The 22,732-nt window shown below is 34.0% G+C and overlaps 1 protein-coding gene and 1 long non-coding RNA gene across 4 annotated transcripts; one reads left to right on the top strand and one right to left on the bottom strand.

Annotated features, from left to right (window-relative positions):
• Window positions 1-4,447: 4,447 nt before the first annotated feature.
• On the bottom strand, window positions 4,448-10,309 carry LOC149489350 (uncharacterized). Of its 3 annotated transcripts, none has more exons than XR_016317873.1 (7): window positions 9,936-10,309; window positions 9,482-9,664; window positions 8,873-8,974; window positions 7,140-8,709; window positions 6,691-6,868; window positions 5,802-5,906; window positions 4,448-5,638 (listed from the first exon to the last, which is right to left on the bottom strand). It is a non-coding gene; the product is annotated as an uncharacterized LOC149489350 (long non-coding RNA). The 3 variants fall into 3 exon arrangements; XR_016317872.1 differs by having other exon boundaries at window positions 9,475-9,664; XR_016317874.1 differs by lacking the exon at window positions 9,482-9,664.
• Window positions 10,310-11,381: 1,072 nt separating this feature from the next.
• On the top strand, window positions 11,382-16,884 carry LOC149489351 (nucleolar complex protein 4 homolog A). The gene is made up of 10 exons (XM_089712402.1): window positions 11,382-11,526; window positions 11,610-11,718; window positions 12,044-12,246; window positions 12,529-12,659; window positions 12,867-13,006; window positions 13,581-13,778; window positions 14,018-14,189; window positions 14,605-14,771; window positions 15,250-15,857; window positions 16,496-16,884. The coding sequence occupies exons 1-10, from the start codon at window positions 11,404-11,406 to the stop codon at window positions 16,613-16,615; spliced, it is 1,971 nt and encodes a 656-aa protein (XP_089568528.1). The 5' UTR covers window positions 11,382-11,403; the 3' UTR covers window positions 16,616-16,884.
• The last annotated feature ends 5,848 nt before the right edge of the window (window positions 16,885-22,732 follow it).

Here is a 22,732-nt window from a genome sequence, read left to right on the forward strand (position 1 = left end):
GAAGATTGTGCTGACATTCACAGAATGAGTCAACAGACACTTTCCCGTTTGTCCCGAAATGTTGCTATTGCGTTAGCTTCTAAAAGTTCGCGTTATATTAATATGCCGTCGAACTCAACCGAGGAAGCCAAAGCAATTAGGAAATTTGAGGCCATAATATGCGGGATGAAGCGTATCATTGGTGCAATAGATTGCACTCATATTAAGATACGCAAAGTGAGTGGAGAGGCTGGACAGTACTATGTTAATAGGAAGGGACATTACTCCATTAACACTCAAGTATGAACATTGTACAATAACATTTTAGTTTGATCATAGTGTATTTAAAGTAATAAATTTTCATTGTTATGTGTGCTATTATGTGTTTCTAATTTATAATAATATTGATGACAATAATTACAGGTAGTATGTGACTCTGACCTTAAAATCTGCGATATTGTGTGTCACTGGAGAGGAAGTACACATGATTCCCGCATATATAGAGAAAGCTCAATAAAGCGGAGGTTTGAGGAGAATGAATTTCATGGGAAGCTGATTGGAGATAGCGGGTATCCTTGTACTTCGCATCTTCTAACACCAATATTAAGACCAAGGACACAGGCAGAAGAAAGGTACAACCTGAGTCACATACGAACGAGGAATACTGTAGAGCGTTGCTTTGGGGTGTGGAAGCAAAGATTCCGCATACTCAACGAAACAATGCGAGGGTCTCTGCAAGTGATCAAGACCACTATTGTTGCTTGTGCAGTTTTGCACAATTTAGCAATACTCTTTAATGAGTCTATTTTAAATCAAGGTATTTGTGCAAACTAATATGTAAACAAAGTATATTTAATAATGCCAATACATAAAAAATAAGCATATTTTAATTCTTTATTTTGTATTTTTCTAGATCCTTCAGGCCTTGAAAATCAATTATTAATCGATCCAACTATCCCTGATAATATAGAAGATGAAGACGAAAATATAAACAGGGCCATTTATATTGAAACTTATTTTAATCAATAAAAACCATATTTTATTATTTTTCAAAATTTATTTTTTTTAAATATTCCTCCTCTAATGCAAGTATTTGGAGCTTCTTCTCGTGAAGCTCCCTCTCTTGTTCTATTCTTAATAGGTGAAGCTCCCTCTCTTGCTCTATTCTTAATAGATGCAACTCTTGTTGTTGCTTCATTAATTCCTCCCTGCTTTTTTTTGCAAGGAGGAATAATTGATGCTCGTAATTGGAATTTGATTTCCCACTGTAAAAATAACATAAACATTAAACATTATTTCACATAAATCACAGCTGAACAATAAGCACAGGAAATTTCATGAAATTCTATTTTCAACATTACATACTTACGTTTTTTTTGGTTTAGCTTTGAAAATATGATGTGTAGGATTTATACGTGGCAATTCAGTGGAGAAATTTGGCAATTCAGGCTAAAAATAAAAAAATAATAATTATTTTAAAATAATATAAATTTTATTTATAATACTGATATTTTTGTATAACATAACTGATAAAAATATTATACAAATTATTATATAATATGATTACCTATGCATGTGCAGTGCTTTCATCATTTTCATTCAATTTCAATGTATCATCAGCAGACTCCTTAGTAACTTCCTATAAATATATAAAATATAATTACTCAATCTCACAATAAAAAACTATATATGCATAGCGCTATTATCCCTTAATGGATATTCCAAATTAAGGAATAATAGCAGTAGAAAATGTAAAAAATATAAACCTGTTGGCCATGTGTTGCATCGCTATCGAAAGGATTGTTATCAACCACAAACTCATTAGGAAGAGCTGCTATAAGCTCTTGATCTTCAGGCGGAGGACTTGGTGGCGGAGGTCCCCCGCCTGTCATGTTTCTTGCCGTTCTAAATTTGTGTTCCGAAGCCTTAGCTTTCTTCAAATTCCTCCACTGATTTTGTATTTGGCTTAAGTCCCTTTTATGGAGTGAAATGATATTATAACTGAAATATAAATACAATAATAATGTTATTACACTGTAACAATTTATTAAATACAAGAAACTGTTAGAATAAGTAAAACTAAAATAACCAAGACAAAACATCTTCCCATGCAAGTTTTTTTGCTGTATTTGTATTAGTCGACGTATCCTTATTCTCTAATATAATATGTGCTCGCTCGAGCACTAATTATTTTCGAAGCACTTTCTAAAGAGCAATATATATTTATTAATAAGCATTAAAACATGTAAGGAAATAAGTACATTCTATTAGATTTCTTGTGTACATTACGTACCTTATCCTCCTCACTCCAATTCGTCGAACGAGAACGTTTATTGATCATTGAACTCATTTTAAATTAAAACTGAATTTGAATTTATCAAAAATCTCAAATCTGTACAAATGTTTGAAATTTGAAAGTTATCAATATCCTGTCAGTTAAACGTCATACAAAATAAAGTCTACCATTCATATTTGTCAAAAAGTACATTTTTAGTCAAGTTTTACGTGAATAGCGGGTTTTATTTCGATAATGTTACTAGAAAAAAATACATATATTGACGTAACTTAGTTGAGAGACTGCTGAGATAGGTTTATAAGTACCTAAGATTATTTTAATCATTGTTTAAGGAGTTGAGAGTTATTTAACTGAGAGGTGTTTATGCAACAGATCAGTCAGTTTTTATAAGTAAGGCTGGTAATTTTTTACGACATCACATTAGAAACCTCAAAAATAGCAGTACTTCTCCACTATTTAATGGATGTTATTATACATATAAACCTTCCTCTTGAATCACTCTATCTATTAAAAGAAACTGCATCAAAATCCGTTGCGTAGTTTCAAAGATTTAAGCGTACAAAGGGACATAGGGACAGAGAAAGCGACTTTGTTTTATACTATGTATAATATAATAATGATAGTGATAGCACAGTATTACAATATTATTTCCTACAGTAAGGAAACGCCTTTGATGTCGCGCGATGCCGCCGCCAGCGTAGGTACTTACGCTGCCACACGAAAATACGCTAGGGTTGCAACAAATGGGAAATAAAACAATTGTGATTATTAATATTATGATGAAATCATTTATTCATATGTACATTCAAAATAATTGCGATTATTAAATCTGATGTAATCATTTGTTCATAAATATATAATTACAGATATTGCACTGCTAAATATTATTTACGTGGACACTTTATTTTTGGATGTTCTTAATTGTATATTATACCATTTAAGAAGTAATGCATTCGCATTGGGATGTACAATCTGATTAGAAAATAATGAGGACAACATATACATAGCTTTGATTTTAATTCAACAGATACAATTATTAATACAATCTTTCTGAAATATTGTTTCCTTCTGGGATTTCAATGTAGATTTACATCCGTAAACGGAACAGTTTTTGCGCGCCATAATAGAATATGTAAGTACCTATGTATAATAAAATTATTACACAAAAAATACGACTGCGTCGTCCTTTCGCGATAGTTAATGCAAACTCAGCGTGATTGCATTAAGCGGCCCGCGTCGCCCGACCCCCCGCCAGTTCCCCTCCGTTTCTCTGCACAAGTACATTCGTCGCCATACTGTAGGAAATATGGTGATACTGTGGTGATAGTCCGGCTAACGAAAGATAAGACTGGAAAAGGCGGCAAATTCAAAAAATCATCATATTAAGGTAACCTAATGGTAACTTAGGTTATAGTTGGAAATAAAGTTTTGATACTTTAATTTATTATTACGAGCTTTGTTTTTTTGAGAGATTAACAACCTCTACAAACTCTTCATCTATATAATATTATATATATGTAATCTGGTACAGTTATCTGATACAGATAAAAAAAAGAACAGCTAGTGAAAGTAATAAAAAACATAATAAAATACAATTAAATTTTGTTTAATCAATATAATCATATTAAATCTAAAAGCCGCGTTCAGCCGCGAATAAAGAATAAGAATCACTATCATTATCTCTGACATCATTAACTCTTCCATTTCTGCAGTTATTCCATCTTGTTTTTTTTGTACTGCTCTTCAACATGAATAACATGGTTCGGTCATAGAAGAAATCTCGTTGAGATACTGATTTTGTGTCTTTAAACATTTTGAACGGACAGATCGTTCAATTTTATATTGTTGCTTTAATAGTTTATAACTGGATTACTGGTATCATCCATGCAAAATAATAATAATAATATTAAACAAATCATATAATGTGCAATGCAATCAAGATGAAAAGTATCAAAATATCAAGTCACACTGTGTGTTTTTCCTTGAAAACTACATCTCTTTCAAATTGTTTCTTTTTAAATTTATTAATCATAGTTTAAAGTTTTCGTCATGTTTTCAACTCAGTTTTCAATTATTAGAAATCACTAAAATCCTAAGCTAAAATCGCAGAAAATAAAACTCTGAACAACGATCATATGGAACTGCCATAAGCATGTACTTTTCCTGCATACCTAAGTAAACAAATCGGGGTACAAACATGGCGGGCTAGGGACGTTCACTTGTTCGTCTAGTCGATAATATTGTATCGATTGATGATAGAGTTAAGAATGGGTAATTCAGGTAATAAGAATTTTGTCTTTTTGAATGATAAGTATGCAGTAGGTGCTTACCTAGTAAGAGGTACTTCTTTCAACAAAATAAAAAAGATAACTACTTCTATCGGGCAATCGTTACTCGGTAATTCGTGATTCGGATTAACCATTTTGCAATTGTACCTACCTACTAGGGATAGCTGTAGCACAGTATTACCATATTTCCTATAGGAAATAATATTGTAATACTGTGGCTGTAGTGTGTAATCAATACATTTTGATATTTTCGTTCTGCAGTTTTATATGAAACAGCTGATTTTTTTCGCGATTGACAGGGTTTTCTTTATATACCTATGTATCCTCACTAATCCTATCCTATCACTTCCTACTAATATTATAAATGCGAAAGTTTGTGAAGATGGATGTGTAAGTTTGTTACTCTTTCACGCAAATACTACTGAACCGATCACAATGAAATTTAGCACACATATTGAGGGTAACTTGAATTAACACATAAGATAGGTTTTATAATATTATAAATGCGAAAGTGTGTATGTATGTATATTCCGTTTTCACGCTAAAACGGACAAGCCAATTTTGATGAAATTTAACATCGGGTTTTATTTGACCGGAGCCATCCATAGGGTACTTTATTTATTTATTTATAAGCTTTATTGCACACAAACAGAAAATACAAATTTTACTTAATAGGACATATTTAGTCAAAAGGCGGCTTTATTGCTCCAAGCAATTTCTTCCAAGCAACCCATTCGATCATAAGAGCATTCTTTACCCGCGACTTCGTTCGCATGTACGAAAATAAAAAAGAGCAGAGCCGCTGGCTAAAATACATGTGAGTGACTCAAGCAGATGTTCAAGGGCAAGTATAGTTAAATAACAAACACAATTTTTTCATAAAATAATTTATTTAAGTTATAGTGGTTACTATATATGTTTAGGTACATGCGACAGTAGTCACAGATGCGGCAAATGAGCTTGGCCATATACAGTGTGGAAATTTGTTGACGGACCACTTCATTTAAACATTTAATTTTCTTTCTCTGTTTCTCCACTTTTTCTTCTATTTTTTTCATTCTTCGAGTGCTGAAGCCTAAAACATTAAATAAATTTTAATTATTGATAACAGTTCTCATAATTATACACATGAATCTCAGCATGTATGACTAAGACTATGAAAAAGTTACGTATTGAAGTTCCCTTTTTTTAAACAAGAATTATTTCATATAGGTTTTCTATTCAAGAACTGCTCTTACCAATTCAAGATCCTTGGCATCTTGTGGATGTGAATAACCTGAGCATGATGGTTGATCAGTAGTATTTGATATGTCAATTAAAGCAAATTGAGATGGATGGTCTGCCTGAAAGAGATAAAAATGTTACATTAGATATGGTCCCAAGTAATAATAAATAGATTGCTACAGAAACATGGACTCAATGTTTGGTAAATTGTAAAACTTTTAGTATTTTTTTTTTATTAAAATAATTTATTGAACAAACATAGTGTATTATATACTTATATGGAAAGTGTAGCTTTCCAACAACGAAAGAATTAAAAAAATTGGACCAGTAGTTTTGAGGTCTTTTTGTGCATACACAATCAAATCTTTCCTTTTTACAATATTAATTATTAAGTATAGAAAAAGTTTGAGACGATGTAATAAAAGTTTCACTTTAAAAGATTTTAATAATGTAGGTAATATCTTAAAAACTAAAAAATAACTCAGTAGGTTTTAAGTACCAGTCATCACACCACTTGTCTCATGACAGTCTAGGTCTCTAGAGCATATAAGTCAAAAAAGATATTGTGAAGCATATAGCAATTAGATTAATCGGTCAACAGTAAGGGGGTACAATTTCAATTACTACCTTGTACCTAAAAAAAACAAACAGGATGAGCTAAATAAAATCTATACTATAATATTATAAAGCTGAAGAGTTTGTTTGTTTGTTTGAACGCGCTAGTCTAGGGAACTACTGGTCCGATTTGAAAAATTCTTTCGGTGTTAGATAGCTCATTCATCGAGGAAGCCTATAGGGTATATAATATATATCACCACGCTTCGACCAACAGTATTGGAGCCACGGGGGTGAAACCGCGCGGAGCAGCTAGTTGTTTAATAAAAAGATTGATGAATTATTTACCTTTGCAAATACTGTTGGGATAGCATCATCTCTCAATCAAACAATGTTTAAAGTCTTATTAAATGCGCTCTCTTCAAAGTGCAATGAGCACACATTAATGTTTTTAGTTCCTGGCCGGATATTTTCTATGCCAATCTTTTCCAACCATGCCTTTCGCCGGGATTCGTTACTTGGTAAACTAAAACGAGAAAATATACAACAATATATAACTTCGCACGTAATTAATAAACAAATTAATAATTTATCGATAAGGTGTTTATGCGATGATGTTCGACACTAGCACTCATGTTTATGTTTTCGATGCAAATGAAATAAGGCGAATATTGCGGGTTTCTACAGCTCATAATAACTAAGACGATTAAATGTAAAATGATTAAAAGATTTCTATACACTTGATAATAAATACACTTTAATATAAGCAACAATTTAACAAAATGTTAGCCACTTACCGTTGAAAGGTTAGATTCGGCCTGTTTTTGCTTTGGCATAGGCCACAACCTACTATAGAACACTTCATGGTACCTATTATTATTTTCAATTATACTTATTACACTCGATTATGGTCGAAAAACACTGGAAAATCATAAAAATTTCACAATGACATCTTCTCACATGTAAACAAAACCGTATACTAAGATGGCGTCCGCGCAGCAAAGGTACATCGATGCCAATGAAGAGAGCGCTAATAAAAAGAGTGTAGATGCTTTTTCTAAGGTAAAACCACTGTTGTGAGAAAGAGATGGGTATATCATTATTATTTCCGCGTCAAATTGAACAATTACGGCAGTTCCATAGGATTCTTTGTTCTGAGCTCTGAATAACGATCATATGGAACTGCCATATGCATGTACTTTTCCTGCATACCTAAGTAAACAAATCGGGGAACAAACATGGCGGGCTAGGGACGTTCACTTGTTCGTCTAGTCGATAATATTGTATCGATTGATGATAGAGTTAAGAATGGGTAATTCAGGTAATAAGAATTTTGTCTTTTTGAATGATAAGTATGCAGTAGGTGCTTACCTAGTAAGAGGTACTTCTTTCAACAAAATAAAAAAAGATAACTACTTCTATCGGGCAATCGTTACTCGGTAATTCGTGATTCGGATTAACCATTTTGCAATTGTACCTACCTACTAGGGATAGCTGTAGTGTGTAATCAATACATTTTGATATTTTCGTTCTGCAGTTTTATATGAAACAGCTGATTTTTTTCGCGATTGACAGGGTTTTCTTTATATACCTATGTATCCACACTAATCCTATCCTATCATACTTCCTACTAATATTATAAATGCGAAAGTTTGTGAAGATGGATGTGTAAGTTTGTTACTCTTTCACGCAAATACTACTGAACCGATCACAATGAAATTTAGCACACATATTGAGGGTAACTTGAATTAACACATAAGATAGGTTTTATAATATTATAAATGCGAAAGTGTGTATGTATGTATATTCCGTTTTCACGCTAAAACGGATAAGCCAATTTTGATGAAATTTAACATCGGGTTTTATTTGACTATGGAGCCATCCATAGGGTACTTTATTTATTTATTTATAAGCTTTATTGCACACAAACAGAAAATACAAATTTTACTTAATAGGACATATTTAGTCAAAAGGCGGCTTTATTGCTCCAAGCAATTTCTTCCAAGCAACCCATTCGATCATAAGAGCATTCTTTACCCGCGACTTCGTTCGCATGTACGAAAATAAAAAAGAGCAGAGCCGCTGGCTAAAATACATGTGAGTGACTCAAGCAGATGTTCAAGCCTCAAGGGCAAGTATAGTTAAATAACAAACACAATTTTTTCATAAAATAATTTATTTAAGTTATAGTGGTTACTATATAATATGTTTAGGTACATGCGACAGTAGTCTCAGATGCGGCAAATGAGCTTGGCCATATACAGTGTGGAAATTTGTTGACGGACCACTTCATTTAAACATTTAATTTTCTTTTTCTGTTTCTCCACTTTTTCTTCTATTTTTTTTTAATTCTTCGAGTGCTGAAGCCTAAAACATTAAATAAATTTTAATTATTGATAACAGTTCTCATAATTATACACATGAATCTCAGCATGTATGACTAAGACTATGAAAAAGTTACGTATTGAAGTTCCCTTTTTTTAAACAAGAATTATTTCATATAGGTTTTCTATTCAAGAACTGCTCTTACCAATTCAAGATCCTTGGCATCTTGTGGATGTGGATAACAGCATGATGGTTGATCAGTAGTATTTCATATGTCAATTAAAGCAAATTGAGATGGATGGTCTGCCTGAAAGAGATAAAAATGTTACATTAGATATGGTCCCAAGTAATAATAAATAGATTGCTACAGAAACATGGACTCAATGTTTGGTAAATTGTAAAACTTTTAGTATTTTTTTTTTTATTAAAATAATTTATTGAACAAACATAGTGTATTATATACTTATGGAAAGTGTAGCTTTCCAACAACGAAAGAATTAAAAAAATTGGACCAGTAGTTTTGAGGTCTTTTTGTGCATACACAATCAAATCTTTCCTTTTTACAATATTAAGTATAGAAAAAGTTTGAGACCATGTAATAAAAGTTTCACTTTAAAAGATTTTAATAATGTAGGTAATATCTTAAAAACTAAAAAATAACTCAGTAGGTTTTAAGTACCAGTCATCACACCACTTGTCTCATGACACTCTAGGTCTCTAGAGCATATAAGTCAAAAAAGATATTGTGAAGCATATAGCAATTAGATTAATCGGTCAACAGTAAGGGGGTACAATTTCAATTACTACCTTGTACCTAAAAAAAACAAATACTGTTGGGATAGCATCATCTCTCAATCAAACAATGTTTAAAGTCTTATTAAATGCGCTCTCTTCAAAGTGCAATGAGCACACATTAATGTTTTTAGTTCCTGGCCGGATATTTTCTATGCCAATCTTTTCCAACCATGCCTTTCGCCGGGATTCGTTACTTGGTAAACTAAAACGAGAAAATATACAACAACATATAACTTCGCACGTAATTAATAAACAAATTAATAATTTATCGATAAGGTGTTTATGCGATGATGTTCGACACTAGCACTCATGTTTATGTTTTCGATGCAAATGAAATAAGGAGAATATTGCGGGTTTCTACAGCTCATAATAACTAAGATGATTAAATGTAAAATGATTAAAAGATTTCTATACACTTGATAATAAATACACTTTAATATAAGCAACAATTTAACAAAATGTTAGCCACTTACCCTTGAAAGGTTAGATTCGGCCTGTTTTTGCTTTGGCATAGGCCACAACCTACTATAGAACACTTCATGGTACCTATTATTAATTTCAATTATACTTATTACACTAGATTATGGTCGAAAAACACTGGAAAATCATAAAAATTTCACAATGACATCTTCTCACATGTAAACAAAACCGGATACTAAGATGGCGTCCGTGGCAGCAAAGGTACATCGATGCCAATGAAGAGGGCGCTAATAAAAAGAGTGTTGATGCTTTTTCTAAGGTAAAACCACTGTTGTGAGAAAGAGATGGGTATATCATTATTATTTCCGCGTCAAATTGAACAATTACGGCAGTTCCATAGGATTCTTTGTTCTGAGGTTCTGAGAAATAAAATCACTTTGACAAGCTTTGACACATCAACAACTCAGGTTTTAATGACAGTTAACTGTTAAGTGTTGCCAAATAAATTTTCGAAATAAAAAGCCAGTCTCATCTTTCGAACCAGACGTGACTAGTATAGATTTATTTATTGATTTAATAAATGAAACGATACCAATTTAAATTTCGCGCTGTTTATGTATGATGTGCGCATGTCTTAATGCTCTAAGGCGCATGCGCAGGTTTCAATTATTTTATAACTAGTGCCCCGGCTTCGCCCGTGGTACATATTTAGTATCCTATATCCTTCTCCTGGCTCTAAACTACCTCCCTGCCAATTTTCAGCTAAATCGGTTCAGCCGTTCTTGAGTTATAAGTGGAGTAACTAACACGACTTTCTTATAAATATATAGATTTTAATAAAATAAATAATTTAACAATTTCAATGATGGACCTATACGGACCTAACGGTAAAGAATACGATTTTGATAAAATTCGCCAATTTTGATATGGATGAGGTGCTAAAGTGTAATTTTTTTATACCCAAAATTAAAAAAAAAATATTTAAAAAAAAACTAAAGGGGACCTAACGAAAAAATTGTGGGACCTTATAGGACCTAACGAAGACCTATAGATTAAGGTCATTTTTGACCCAAAATTCTATGGATGGGGTGCTAAAGTGTAATTTTTTTATACCTAAAATTTAAAAAATTATTTAAAAAAAAACTAAAGGGGACCTAACGAAAAAATTGGTGGACCTTAAAGGACCTAACGGGGACCTAACAATCAAGGTCATTTTCGACCCAAAATTCCATAGATGGGGTGCTAAGTTTGCACTGGTAGTCAATGCGCAATATTCTTAATTTTTATTTTAATGGCAAAGACATAAATTAGTTTTATTTTAATAAAACGAACTTTTAAATGAAATTTTAATGATTCTGGAACACATTTTCACTGTAATTTAATAGAACAAAATACTTGAATGAGCATTTTAGTTTAAAAGTTTATGAACGCAACTTTAGTTTCTTTGAGTCTATTGTCTATGTCAATTATTTTCATATTATTATTCTCTATGATTTATGTCTAATTCTTTTCAATACAAAAATGGCTGATGTGCAACCAAATTTATCTAAAATGATTTCGGCCCAGCTACGCAATAAGGCAAATGAGTTTTTAAACTCAAGAAAAAATGCGAATAATCTCGCTGATATCATTCAGATGTTTGAGGTAAGCAATTTTCCTATAAATATGATCATAAATATACTTGAAATTGCGTCTTAGGTTACTCACATTTTGCTTAATATTTTTAGGCGGAAACGGAGAACTATACTCCTTTATTGCTTGCAATCGAAGTTATATTTACGGAGCTGTTAAAAAGGGGTGATCTTATACAACAAATAGTACCATTAAAACCTGCAGGTGTGTATACATGGTTTTCATTTGTCATCAAGAAAATATTGATTTTGCGTTCTATTTGCCTGACCGCTATTGAATAAGTTTTTTCTACCACGCACATGTTATTCAATGTAAAATTAAATGCCTATTTACGTGTGTAAAATTACGCACCAGTTACTTATTATGATGTTATTTTCGCTTATGTAAAGGTCGAAAGTCAACCTGCAAGCTCTTGTCTTGTATAATGATTTTATAATGGTCCACATTTATATAAACATGATTTTATTGCATTATTTAGGTGATATAAAACTGAAAAATACTCTTGATAGGATTTGTTTTTACTATACAGATCACAGCCCTGAAGCAGAGTACCGCAGATGGCTAAACGAGTGCTACGAGACTGCGTTGACGCGCGTGTTGGAGTGCATCAAACGCGGCCGCACCAACTCGAGACTGCAGGCCCTAGTCACTGCCTGCAAGTTGCTGCAGGCAGAGGGAAAACATCCGTTGGAACACACGAGCGGATATTACTTCCCTTCGGTTAGATTGAAGGTAAGTTCCTATAAAGACGGCAATGCTTATGCATATACTTCTTATTGCCTGTTATTAATGTAACTTCTCTCTTTATTTTGTATCATTTTTAAATGCAATATGCTTTCAAACAAACAGTCACATGGTTTGAAATATATTGATACTTCTAAACATAATTAGTATAACAGTTTTTAGCCATTGTAGTTTAGTTCACAAATAAAATGTGTTACAATTATTTATGCATTATCATTGTTTTTATTGTGTTGATGTATATGGTTATTACATAATTAATATTGTTTACAGAATATATTTAATGTACTGCTTGACTCGGAAATACCCATGACAGCTCCTATCACTCGCTTCCAAGAATTCACTGAATATCGGGACATGCAACAGTTTGGCTTGAAAGTCCTGTGTACTATTGCTTATCGCAAGTAAGTTCTCATAATTTTTATTTTCATAGCATTCAATGCAATTTAGATATAATAACAAAATTTAAAATAAGTTCAATCAATGTTACTGTTGAGTTATTTATATATTTGAATACTTTATTGTACTTCCAAAAAAAAAAATTACAAATTTTTTTTATAAACATTCATCATTTTGTTAGTAAGAAGTAATAGCTACATTTCAATTTACAGGTCACCAACCCACATTTACATGCAGAACTATTTGGAACTGCTGGACAAGCTGCTAGCCCTCGAGATACCAACAGAAAACAAGCCTAAAGCCAAGGATAGAGAAGATGAGAAAGAGGACAAGCTACTTTGTGCCAGTGAAAGTATGTATTGTGTCTATAACATGTCTATATTATTTTGTGATCTTATAGGTATTTGATACAACTTATTTTTATAAAGATATAATGTTGGTACGAAATAATCAAATCATAATTTTCTAGCTCGACAGACTAGACTAGACATTTAGAGGAGATGAATTCCTGTTGATTTTGTACAAAACACTAATAATATGGTTTCTGCAAACTGATTTTTTTCTCACATGAAAACTGTTATTGCAGCAGATTTTTTTCTCCCATAATAACTGATTGTAAAGAGTATTTTTGCATTGCAGTTTATAAACATGACTCTCATAACTACATTTTCATGACATCACCTAAACTTGACTATACATTTCATCAACCTAGACACTTCTAGTTGTGAGCAGATTTTTTTCTCCCATGAAAACTGAAAGAGTATTTTTGCATTGCATTTTATAAATATGACTCTCATTTTTGTCAAGTTTTGCTGACGTCATGAAAATGTAGTTAGTCACTACATTTTCATGACGTCAGCAAAACTTGACTATATGTTTAGACACTCCTAGTCATGACAAGCAACTTAACAAGTCCATTCCCACAGGAAAGGGCAGCTTCCAACTGGGCGCCGCGAACTGCAAGCGCTACGCGAACAGGTGCTGGGGCTTCGCGTGCCAGTGGCCGCTGTGCGGGGAGCCGCGCACGCACCGCCGCGCGCTGCTGCTGCTCGTGGAGCGGCTCATGCCCCTACTGGCCCGACCGCACCTCGCTACTGACATGCTGTGCGATAGCTTGGACGCTGGTAATAATTTATACATTTTCCACCAGAAAGGTTTTTTTTAACATTATACCTCTAACTCTTCTGTGCATCGGCTGCAAGTTCCCAAGCTTCCATGATTTTGGTACTTTTCCAGTTGTAATTGAAAGACGAAAGAGGCGTGTTAAAACAGGAGCTAGTTGTTTTTTTTTTTTAATATCCATAAATATAGACTAGATCCCAAATTACTTCCAATCAAATAATTCACAAACATCCTTCCATAGGTGGTCCAATAAGCATGCTAGCACTCCAAGGTGTCCTTGAACTGGTCCGTCATCACAACATTGAGTATCCGGATATATACGATCGTCTCTACGCTATGTTCGAGCCGGAGATGTTTGCTACTCGATACAAACGACGGCTGCTGCACCTGGCCGATATATTTTTGAGTTCCACGTGAGTTTTGTCAACATTATAATTATAATCTTTAAGCAAAAAAGCGCTTGAATTGAGAAGTTATTTTTTTGGAAGTTTCAGTGGAAAATGAAATGTTGCTATCTCACTCTTTGTAATAAATTTTTATCAAACCTCTTATTTTTTTCAAGGCTTTTTTTGTCATTTTTACAATATTTCTAGGTATTTTCTCTGACAGTAAAAAAGTGAGGGTATTTTGAAGAATTAAAAATCAAACTACCCTCATAAATTACCAAAATTAAAAGTAAATTAAGCTGTTTTCCAAGCACATGACTGAATGTGAATTATCCTGTTCTATAGGCATTTACCGGAGAGTAAATAACCAAAATTAGAAGTCAATTGAACTGTTTTCCAAGCACCTTAAACATGACTAAATGTGAATTATCCTGTTCTCTAGGCATTTACCGGAGAGTCTAGTAGCCGCGTTCGCAAAGCGCATCTCCCGCCTAGCGCTGGTCGCGAGCCCGGAGGACGCGGACGCGCTGCTGCAGCTCGTGTCCAACCTGCTGCTGCGGCACCCCGCGCTCAAGCGCATGATCTGCTGCGAGGACACGCCCGCTATCAGTGAGTGCATGTTACCGTGTTAAATGGATGTACGGGCCTATCCCGTACGTGTGTATTATTAATTAATATTGAAATAAAAGAGTTATTTAAACTATATAAAACTTGTATTAAACTGAATATAATAACTATATAATGGATGGATGAGTCACGCGAGGTACTCTTAATGACCGGCGACGATGAACTGATTTTAATTTTATATAAAGTGTAAAATGTTGGACACAATTTGCAAGCAAAGCGCCTTGTTGCACTTTGGACGTGCTTGCTCGTACAATGGAGAAGAGAGGACTTTTTTTGAATGATTTTTTTTTAAGTGAATGTGGGTAATGTTTTTGCGGATGAACAAGATAGTAATAATATTAGTTTGTGCACCTTTTTTTTTGAATAAGGGGAAGTGAGCTATTTAGATCTATTGACTTGTACGTTCGCACAATTTTATTTTATTTTTTTTATTTTTTTACATTGTGAATGTGTTTTGCAGTGTCGAACGACCCGTACGTGATGGAGGAGACGAGCGCGTGCCGGTCTCGAGCGCTCGGCTCGTCGCTGTGGGAGCTGCGTGCGCTGCGCCGGCACTGGGCCGCGCCCGTCAGCGCTGCCGCCGGCCGAGCGCTGCTGCAGCCGAGCGTCGCTCCGCTCGCGCCCACCGACCTGCAGGTACACACACACACACTGCGCCGGCACTGGGCCGCGCCCGTCAGCGCCGCCGCCGGCCGAGCGCTGCTGCAGCCGAGCGTCGCTCCGCTCGCGCCCACCGACCTGCAGGTACACACACACACACTGCGCCGGCACTGGGCCGCGCCCGTCAGCGCCGCCGCCGGCCGAGCGCTGCTGCAGCCGAGCGTCGCTCCGCTCGCGCCCACCGACCTGCAGGTACACACACACACACTGCGCCGGCACTGGGCCGCGCCCGTCAGCGCCGCCGCCGGCCGAGCGCTGCTGCAGCCGAGCGTCGCTCCGCTCGCGCCCACCGACCTGCAGGTACACACACACACACTGCGCCGGCACTGGGCCGCGCCCGTCAGCGCCGCCGCCGGCCGAGCGCTGCTGCAGCCGAGCGTCGCTCCGCTCGCGCCCACCGACCTGCAGGTACACACACACACACTGCGCCGGCACTGGGCCGCGCCCGTCAGCGTACACATACACACAACACAGCACACCACTCCGCGGTTACACACACACAGCACACCACTCCGCCGTCACACACACACACACACAGCACATCACTCCGCCGTCACACACACACGTACACACACAGCACATCACTCCGCCGTCACACACACACGTACACACACAGCACACCACTCCGCCGTCACACACATACGTACACACACAGCACACCACTCCGCCGTCACACACACACGTACACACACACATAGACATCACTACGCCCACACACACACACTCATACCCTACACTCTGATCTTCCAGCTATTTAACTGGGTTATTGTGTTGTTAATACACACCACCACATTTCCTCACACACGTATGCACCTTATAACATATACGATACGACAAAGTGTGTCGGATTTACTAACCCAGAGATAGTTTAGTTCGTAAGCAGAAGCTTGAAAAGACGATTAAAACAACCACTGAAAGTATTTACAAAAATCTGATATGTCAGAATTATGCCATCCCAACGCATATGACTGGATTTGCATAAAGATATGGTAACACTATCCCCATATATGTCCACGTAAACTTAAAAAAATCATTTCATTTTTCAGCTATTCGACGCAGAATTAAAGAAGAGATTTAAGACTATTGAAATCAACTTCATCAGACCGGAAGGCATGAGCTTGACAAACGGGGAGCGGCTCATGCAATATTGGGAAATTGTCGCCTAATGTGGCAACACTAAATCCTAGAAAATAGAACACAGAAGTGTGGCAACACAGTAACAAGTATGTCTTGAAATTTTCGATCATGGCAATACCGAATCGGCCATAGTTTGTATTCTTGTCAAACAAATTCGTATATTATTATTTTCTTAGACACTAAAATATGACTAGTTGATAAATAATATATTAATATTTAATAAATCAGTTTTATAACTAAACGTTTTATATGCGTAAACTTTTTTCTACAGCGATTTGACGAAAGTAATTTATAATCAGGACAAAGTTACATACATTTTGTATGTATGTGTATTGTTTTTGGAGTAAAATATAATGATAAAAGTCATTTAGTAAACATGTTTAACTAAAACGTTTTCTTCTAAAAAATCTAATTCGAAGTATATTCTTTGAAACACTGCCAAATATCATATTGGAATTAAAAAGAAAGGCAGTGATTTTCACTTTTACATTAAAAATATTTTTTTGAAGTGAAGCTTCTTTAGGCGCGTTGACAGTAAAAATTTTAAGGTCATGGCCGTAACGTGTAGGGCGACGATTTTGGTATCTTTGAATCTTGCCAAATAAGTTTCACTTCTGACAACGTGTGCTCGGCACACGCACTTTTTTTTTACAAAAATATTGTTTTTCAATCATTTGATTGTACAATGACCAAACATATTTAAGTGTAAGTCTACATAGTGTAGTTATTTTTGTCACTGGCTTTTTTCTTTGTTTTTTTTTTATTGCAAAAAAAAATATTTTCGTTTCAACTAACGGATAATTATAGTGTTTGTTCGTTGCGTTTAAATAGTAAATAAGAATATAAAAATTATTTGTTTTATAGAAATAGTTGTTTTTCTTTAAGTCTGAGTAATAAGGTTTTGGATTATATGACAGTGCAATGTGCATGTGTTATGGGTTTTTTTGCTATGTGTAATCGTAATTTTGATGAATATTAATATCGGAAAAATAATTGAAAGTAGTCAAATTAAAAAGTCTTAAATGACTCATTTTTTGAGAAAAAATATTAAAAAATGTAATATTTTTTTTATATTAATAAATGTCTTTTTTATATATAAAAATATCATTTTTTTATATTTTTGTTGTCTCAAAAAATTTGAAACGAAAATTGACAAAAATCTTTTCATAGTCAATGATATTATATATAGAAACAAGAGGTAGATACGTCATCAACGCACCAAAACTGATTCCGTGAATTGGTCCTATTTGGGACCAATGCAATCAGTCAGATTGTCACCGGTCCCAGTGAGCGCATGTGCCGATAGGTACATTAAAGTTGTCGAAAATGCCTTCCTGTGTGTTCAGAAAGTGCACGTATTCGTGCAAAAAAATAAAGAAAGATAAAGGAATATCATAATATCACAGCAAAATATATTAAATTATTACAGTTTAAGAGTAAAAATAACAATTTACAATTCTTTATGAATGACACTTGCTTGACACGTGTATTGAAATAATGAAAGGGATAAAACATTGCTTCAATCACTAGTGTGACAAAGCTAGCGTACACTGTGTTCAAAGATTATCATGTAGATACGATTATTGAAAATAGAACGGTTATTTTATTAATTTCGATTTGGGTAAATACTTGATTATTTTAATATTTAAATCCACACAGTGCATATAATTAACAAATATATCTATTTATTAGATATATTTAATGAAATCGTGATGGCAAAAATGTTTGTTTGCAAAAATGATGTTGAATATACGTATACGGTAAGATTATCGCTACTGACGAAAAATGCTATTTGCTTTTCTGTAAATAGCTATTGAACATAAATTTTATTTGTGTTTTAGATAAAAAATAATAATAGTTTAATAAAACTAAAAAACACGCTTTTTATAGAAAACCGAACTAAAAAATAGAAAATTTTATCAAATTAGTGTATTGTCATCGGTCCTCAATAAATCTACAAAGTTTGAACGAAATCTGGCCGTTTAAAGTGGGTCCAAATCGCGCCCAAAGAAGTCGGTTACAAACATACAAACATACAGGTGAAGCTAATATAAAGCGTGTAAAAAGGCTTATACTTCATCCTTTCTTTCATTTCATCCATTTTTTTCATCTAGGCACCACTATTATTATAATTATTATCCTACAAGTTGGAGTGATGACCTTGTACGGGTTTCGGGAACTGCCTTGAAACGAATAGCGTAAGATCGGTCCTTATGGAGTTCTATAAGGAGGACTATGCAGTAGGTGTTTATCAGGTGAAATGATGATGACCGAAAACGAACACCACAGCTATTAATAAATACTTAATACAGTTACATCTCCAAAAAAGTTTTTTTTTTTTCATTTCAATACGACATCATAATAATCATAAAATAGTAAATGAAATTGTCACATTTATTTACTTGTGCAGGAAACCTAACATCTATAACATTGAACCTTCTGTGTCGTTAGTCTATGCCAATTACCATGGCAACTATTTGTTTATTTATATTTAATTGGTGAATTCTTATGACTTTTGCTTACACCTGCGCGGAAGTGACAAACTATCTTTGTCTTTTTTGTTTATATCATTTTATTAGAGCCATCTCTCTTATACAGTCTGTCAATGTAATAAACTAAGTAAAATGAAAATTGTATTTGTGTGTGCCTGACACAGCATATGAAGCATTTTTTTTGGATATATTGTGAGTATATAACGTATCTATACATAAAATATCATTGTTCATAGTATCTTTTTAATTAAAATTGGTAAACGAATGAGTCTTGTATTTAAGATATAAATATATTTAAAAAAATGCATAGTAAAAAAATAATATCGACATTTTAACAAATTACAATTGCACATAGTGATGTTTACATGGCTGTATGATGTTAACATTTTTAATTTTATTTTTGTATGTGTATATCTGTGATCGAGTCACAAGCGTTGACGCAACACGCCATGGACAGTAGATTTAGTTGTTTTTTTTTTTTTATTGATTTATGTTAGTATGTTAGGGGCTAGGGCTTCGCAATTGAAATAGTGAATAAAATAATTTTGTTAACATTGAATAATTTTGTTAACAAAGAGGGGAATATATTTGGATACGGACAAGAATCAGTGAATTTGCTATTTCAAAATGTAAGGTTATTTTTGTTCGTACAACTGATTTTTTTTTGTAGTGTACATCAAACACAGTACTTACTAAAATCCTTCTCGTTCGCGTTAAGATGTAGCAGTCCTTCTGGCTAACATTGAGAAACACAAAAACAGAACGTATTTCTGTATAAGATGATGAAGAAGTTATGCCTATATGTCATTATATTCATAGACAAAATGTAATTCCCTTTTTGTATTCATCAATACGTATTATATACAAATGATCCGCCTCAAAAAAAACCCACTACAAACCAAAATATACAATATACGACGCCACAGAATATCAAACCAGTTTGTACTTGCCATCTAAGTAACAGTTTTATAAAATTTTTAATAATTTTTAAATATTATTACGTTTTGCGTAAACGCTGGTGGGGTATGAATGTTATTTCGTTTAAGGGTCGTTCATTAATCATGTTTTCAAGCCCTTTTTAAGAAAAAAATAAATAATTATCACATTTTTTTTTGCTGTAGATAGGGAAGCGCTTGGCCTTAAACTAGCCTGATGTAAAGGTTAGATGTGGTCTAAGATGGTACGCGCTTCCCTAGTAACTACCCGTTCACTCTACGCTTGAAGACATTTTCAAAAGAATTGCGCAGAAAATAAGAAAACATCTGTCGTAATATCTTTTTTGAAGATTACGTGGTTAATGGACGATCCCTAGTAAATTGGAGTGCATTTAGAATAATATATCTTGTATTTATAAAATGGCGATAGACTTGTAATTTCAAAGGAATTACCCTTGTGTTATAGTACTGTATTTTTGTTTTTGATGCACGATCTTTGCAATAATTCTTGTATTTGGTGTAAAAATTTAGTTTAAAAATTCGTTGAGCTTGTGTTAATACTATTATTTTAATAATAAAAAAGGCTTTCATCCCATTTTCCATTCTCTATTACAAGGGTTAAGTTTTTGCAGTTCAAAATTTCTCAATATTTTTACCCACTACCAAATGTTAATTGTCGCTTAGTCATTTGGTTAAAACAATTTTGTTAAATTTAATTTTATATTGCAAAGAGTCTACATCGCGTAAAGCACTGTTAATACTATAGGCACGTAGCTTTATGTTGTGGTAAAGTTTTTCCCCTTCTAATGTTTACTAACACCTCTTTCATTCCATGTCTTTTTTCCTATTTATTGTCCACGGGCGAAACTTGAATTTATTGTTTTTAAACTTTTTATTGGTCAATAGAAAGTATTTAATAATTATAATACGTCGAACTACAAAACAGATTACTTATTATTGTTTTTTACTTAAAACATTTTTACAACATCTGCCAACTAAAATTCAACACATAAAAAATACCTAAGTCAAGTTTCGCTCGCAAGAAATTATCAAACCATTTCTTAAACACTGGAACATAGTAAACAGATACGAACAGTAGCGAAACTCATAATAAAATGTTCGAAACTACTCTCACGCAAACATACACATCTATGCGATATATTATGTTGATCCTTATGTTCGTGTGAGTGACCCGTTTCGAACGTTTTGTATGAGTTTGGCTACTGCGCGTTTTGTTTACTGTGACTGGAAGCTAAGCCATATTTAATTTAGTGTTGTTTAACCTCGCAGTTGAGGGTGCGGTTATGTGATGTCTATCGGAGATTAACCAAAAATATCATGGAAATAGTGTAAGCTACAGAAATGTTGACTTTCGATGTCATTATGATTTCCACGACGTTGAACTGTGTTGTAAATGTGGGTAGATTTAATGATGGTCAGTAATATGGATATGAGAAAAGAAAAAATATATGTTAAGTTGTATTTTAATTGTTCATTTGACAATTTTACTACTCGATTGATAGCGTTTTTGTATTTATTTTATAAATTGTACTAGTTGATAAGAATATTTTGGTCTAGTATATGCAGAATTGCATATAAAAAAGATGTAGAATAAAATATTTTAACTCTAAAAAGCAGGCATTTAATATTGATTCCTTTGAATTGTATAGTCATATAAAATAGAACGTCGTGGGAATCCGTCATATTTAAGAATCTCACAAGCTGACCGCACCCGCCGTGATGATGTGATTTTTGTAACGAGTAGTTAGTTTTAAGTTTATGTAAGCATTATTTTAATATACTTTATGTAACGTTCTATTATGATTAATAAATATTATTGAGAAGATTTTTTGGTTTTCTTTTTACATTACCTTAAATAATCGACACCTAGCCACTTGACCCAAAATATAAACATAAAAATCAATGGAAATATAGCCTACAATATTACTCAGGGGTAAATAGCAGGGGGGGGGGTAGCTTTCTAGTGTCCCTGGTCTTTCTACTGTTAAAAATGCCTCCCAAAGTCATGCCTCCCAAAGTCATGCCTCCCAAAGTCTGGTGCATACCGAGAGACGGGACGGGACAAAAATAAAGGGTAATTGCAGAAAAAAAAAATACAGAAATACATATCATCAATATGCCTAACAACGCACACTATAATCTACAAAATACAACTATCATAAATAGGCGCAACAACGCACACTATAATCTACAAAATACAACTATCATAAATAGACATAGCAACGCACACTACATTACAAAATAGAACTATTATAAAATAGGCCTAACAACGCACACTGCAATCTACAAAATACAATTATCATAAATAGGCCTAACAACGCACACTGCAATCTACAAAATATAATAGGCCTAACAACGCATACGATATTTACAATCTACATTAGGTGGTTTGAACGCTCTCAAATTCAAGGCAACAAAAAATTATAGTTTGCAAACAATAGGCGTTGAGTCGCAACAAATACTCTATGGACATTTTTTACACGATTCAGGGATATTTGTCTCAAGCTCCAAAGAACCTCGGCTAGGCAGGCCTTTAGTTATCGGAATTGAAAACTTAGGTGAACTTTGCCGCAGCCTATATGCATAGTGGTCACATGGTTGTTATTGTAAAGTCGCCTGATATATTTTATCGGTATTTCTATCAACTTATAAAATGTATAATAGCCATGTTAGTTACAGTGCAGTATAAGAATTTTAG

Source organism: Colias philodice, chromosome 3, assembly GCF_061535455.1.
Source record: "Colias philodice isolate Cphi_HAF_F1 chromosome 3, ilColPhil1 Martin Lab GWU primary, whole genome shotgun sequence".
NCBI classification, from domain to species: domain Eukaryota; kingdom Metazoa; phylum Arthropoda; class Insecta; order Lepidoptera; family Pieridae; genus Colias; species Colias philodice.